Genomic DNA, 3,554 nt, shown 5'->3' with positions numbered 1-3,554 from the left:
CCAGTGCACGAATTTCGTGCACCGGGCCCCTAGTAAGTTTATAATGTGAAATAAAAGCTCAGTTGCAGAAAGAGGAATAAAGTAGAAAACATATCTAATTCAATTAAGATAATTTATAAGATGGTTTAAAAATTTAAGGTACTATTCAAGTAAACTTTGTAGCAGTGTTTGAAAGTATCCTATATAATAAAGGTAATATGAAAATTAACCCTCACACCATCACAAGATGGCTGCCTACAACCAGGCCGGCAGGGGGGTTAGTGAGGGATGACCAAATGACTGAATAAGCAGGCTGTGTGGGGTGACCAGGCCGGCAGGGGGCAGGGGCATGAGGGGTGACCAGGCTAGCAAGGGGGGGCAGTTGGGGGCGACCACGCCAGCAGAGGGGGCAGTTGGGGGCAACCTGGCTGGCAGCGGGGAGCTGTTAGGGGCGACCAGGCTGGGAGAGGCGGGCAGTTAGGGGCGACCAGGCAGGTAGGCAGGTGAGCGATTAGGAGCCAGTGGTCCAGGATTGTGAAAGAGATGTCCGACTGCCAGTTTAGGCCCGATCCTGGAGAGGGTGCAGGCTGGGCTGAGGGAAACACCCCCCATGCACAAATTTTGTGCGCTGGGCCTCTAGTCTACAAAAGCTCAGTGACCGAACAGCAGAACGACCAGAACAACTGGTCGACCAGTTGCTATGATGTGCACTGACCACTGGGGGTCATATGCTCACCACTCAGCTGATTCCCACAGGCCACGCCCCCCCACCAGTGCATGAATCTGTGCACTGGACCTCTAGTAAAATTATAAAAGAAATGGTTTAGGTTAAAATGATCTTATAGGTCAGTGATGGCGAACCTTTTCAGCTGAGCGTGTCAGCATTTTGAAAAACCCTAACTTAATTCTGGTGCCGTGTCACATATAGAAATTTTTCTATATTTGCAACCATAGTAAAACAAAGACTTACATTTTTGATATTTATTTTATATATTTAAATGCCATTTAACAAAGAAAAATCAACCAAAAAACTGAGTTCGCGTGTCACCTCTGACAACACGTGTCATAGGTTCGCCATCACTGTCATAGGTCTTTTTCAACTTTAACTTTTTAAATTTAAAATTTGCATCTGTTTTGTCACTACTTCCTTTTTTCTTATTCCTTTAACCAGTATAGTTATTAGACTTAGCTCTATTTGACTTTATTATATGTAATGTTTCTCTTAAAATTGGTTGATAATTTTACTAAAAGATGTTAAAATATAGGGAAAAAGCCAAATGTTAATTATATAGAGCACAAATCAGTAAACCATTTCTATAACAGAGCATATAGTAGAAATTTTAGGCTTTGCTGGCCATGCTATCTCTGTCACAATGACTCGACTCTGCCATTGCAGTGTGAAAGCAGCCAGAGGCAGTCTGTAAATGGATACGTTTATCAGATGTACTCTAATAAAACTTTATTTACAAAAATAGGCAGTAGGCTATGATAAAGAATATGAGGTTTCTGTTAATTTTTAACCTTTTATGTCTTTCTTTCTAGGTATAAGGGACCACTGTTAGAAGAGCAAGCCCTTACCAAGGCAGCTGAGGGTGGACTATCTTCACCTGAATTTTCAGAGCTCTGTGTTTGGTTAGGCTCTCAAATAAAATCATTATGCAACTTGGAAGAAAGTATCACTTCAGCTGGTATTGCCATTGTGTTTTATTTACTTTTTTGTTTAATAGTAAAATGAAATGATAGCTTATGATTTACAGTTTTATCTAAAATGTACTAGAAAAAGAAAAATCTATACAAAGAAAAATCATTGATATTAAGAACTTCAATATATTGTATTAAATATATTTGGATTAAATGCTATATTAATCCAAAATTCATTCTTAAAATTTGTATAAGATTATAAACAATTTCTATTTTTCTCCTGTCTTAATCTTAGTATTTTTAAGAAAAAGTAGACTCTGAATTCGGTTATTTAAGAAGTTTAATATTTGAATGCTGCTTATTTTCGATTAAGGTGGGGTTTTTTTTTTTAAGTACATGTAATCCCTAATTTAAGTTGTATTACAAAGCCTATAATTCAGGACATGGATTCACATAGGAATGATCTTATAAAATATTCCTGTACTTGTTCATAAAGTTTAATGCATTGCTGTCTTGGTAACTGGAGTCATTGTGGGTCTTTGGTAGAATTTCAGATGGTATAATAAAATGAAAAAATAAATTATTGGGCATTTGCTAGGGGACAAAGTAGACTTCGCTTTTGAAGCTGTCTTTAAATTATTTTTTTTCTTGCCATATCTAATAGAATTCCCTCGAAACTAAGTAAGATAAGCTAAATTCAAAATACATGACACAGGCTCCCATATAATTAGGTTATGAAAGAAAGATAAGCAGTGAGGCTTAATTAGATGACTGCATTTATGATCTGAATCCATAGAAATATCATTAGCTCTGAAGCCAGTTAATAATTATAGCCATAATAATGTTTTTAATATTTTTATTACTCATACAAAAATATTCCCATTTTATCTGCTTTATGGAACATATATTGGAAAATGCGAATCAAATTTAAATATAAAAATATTTATAATCTCATAATTACATATTTATATTCTTAAATTGATACTTATGTTTCTGAATTCAAGTGTGACTTTCTAAATGTAGAAATTATTTGGTTACCTTTACCTAAGCTTTGGGGTCATACATGTAAGGATTTAATGTCAAAAGGAAAATTTAGAATTGAATGTGAACTTGTAGATTTTATAGTATCAGATTATATGGTAAATATTCAGTAAATGTTTTGTGATTTTTCTTTTTTAAAGGGAGAGATGATCTAGAAAGCTTCCAGCTTGAGATAAGTGGTTTTTTAAAAGAAATGGCATGTCCATATTCTGTACTCATATCAGGAGATATTAAAGAGCGTTTAAAAAAGAAGGATGACTGCTTGAAACTTCTATGTAAGTTCTTTCTTTGAACATTTAAATGCATGTATTTGATCCTTGTTTTAAATTTTTAAGTCAAAATTTATGAAATTTTGTTAATGAAGAATTAGATATCTTATATAATTAAAAGGTTTTAATATTTAACTTAAAATATGAAGATGACTCGGATATTTATATAAAGGTAGTATAAATTCTAATAAATTCTACTAGTGTAAGATTTCTAACACAAGATTTATTTGACCTGTTTGTGATTTATGTAGTATTTTAATAATTTTTTCCTTCACTTAATGAATCTCCTAGCATTTGTGACTAGGTGGCTAAAGTTGGTCATCTCTAAAGTTCTATCCTATCCTAATAAAAGACAAACATGCAAATTGACCGTACTTTCGCTACGCCTTAAGCCATGCCCACCAGCCAATCAGAGCGACTATATGCAAATTAACCCAACCAAGATGGCGGCCGGCAGCCACAGAGCTGGAGCGAGCAGGAGGCTTGCTTGCTCCAATAATGGAGGAAGCCAAGTTTTCCCGCCTGCCGCGGCCTGGCTCTGAGCTCCACTGAAAGCAGCAAAGTTTCAATTATAGAAGGTAAACAAACCCCAGATACCTGCTTTCAGCCAGCCATGGCCACGGA

The 3,554-nt window shown here is 35.7% G+C and overlaps 1 protein-coding gene across 2 annotated transcripts in view; it reads left to right on the top strand.

The window, feature by feature from the left end:
- The window catches only part of FAM98B (family with sequence similarity 98, member B), a 57,965-nt gene that overhangs the window by 12,650 nt on the left and 41,761 nt on the right, over positions 1-3,554 (top strand). For both annotated transcript variants that reach the window (XM_014550309.1, XM_005879348.2), the window contains exons 2-3: positions 1,522-1,667; positions 2,802-2,936. In XM_014550309.1, the coding sequence (XP_014405795.1) occupies positions 1,522-1,667; positions 2,802-2,936 (281 nt within the window). The remainder of the gene's footprint in view (positions 1-1,521; positions 1,668-2,801; positions 2,937-3,554) is intronic.

Source organism: Myotis brandtii, unplaced genomic scaffold (assembly GCF_000412655.1).
Source record: "Myotis brandtii unplaced genomic scaffold, ASM41265v1 scaffold596, whole genome shotgun sequence".
Lineage (NCBI taxonomy): Eukaryota > Metazoa > Chordata > Mammalia > Chiroptera > Vespertilionidae > Myotis > Myotis brandtii.
Note: the sequence above shows the minus strand (reverse complement) of the source record. Positions and strands in the feature narration are given on the sequence as shown.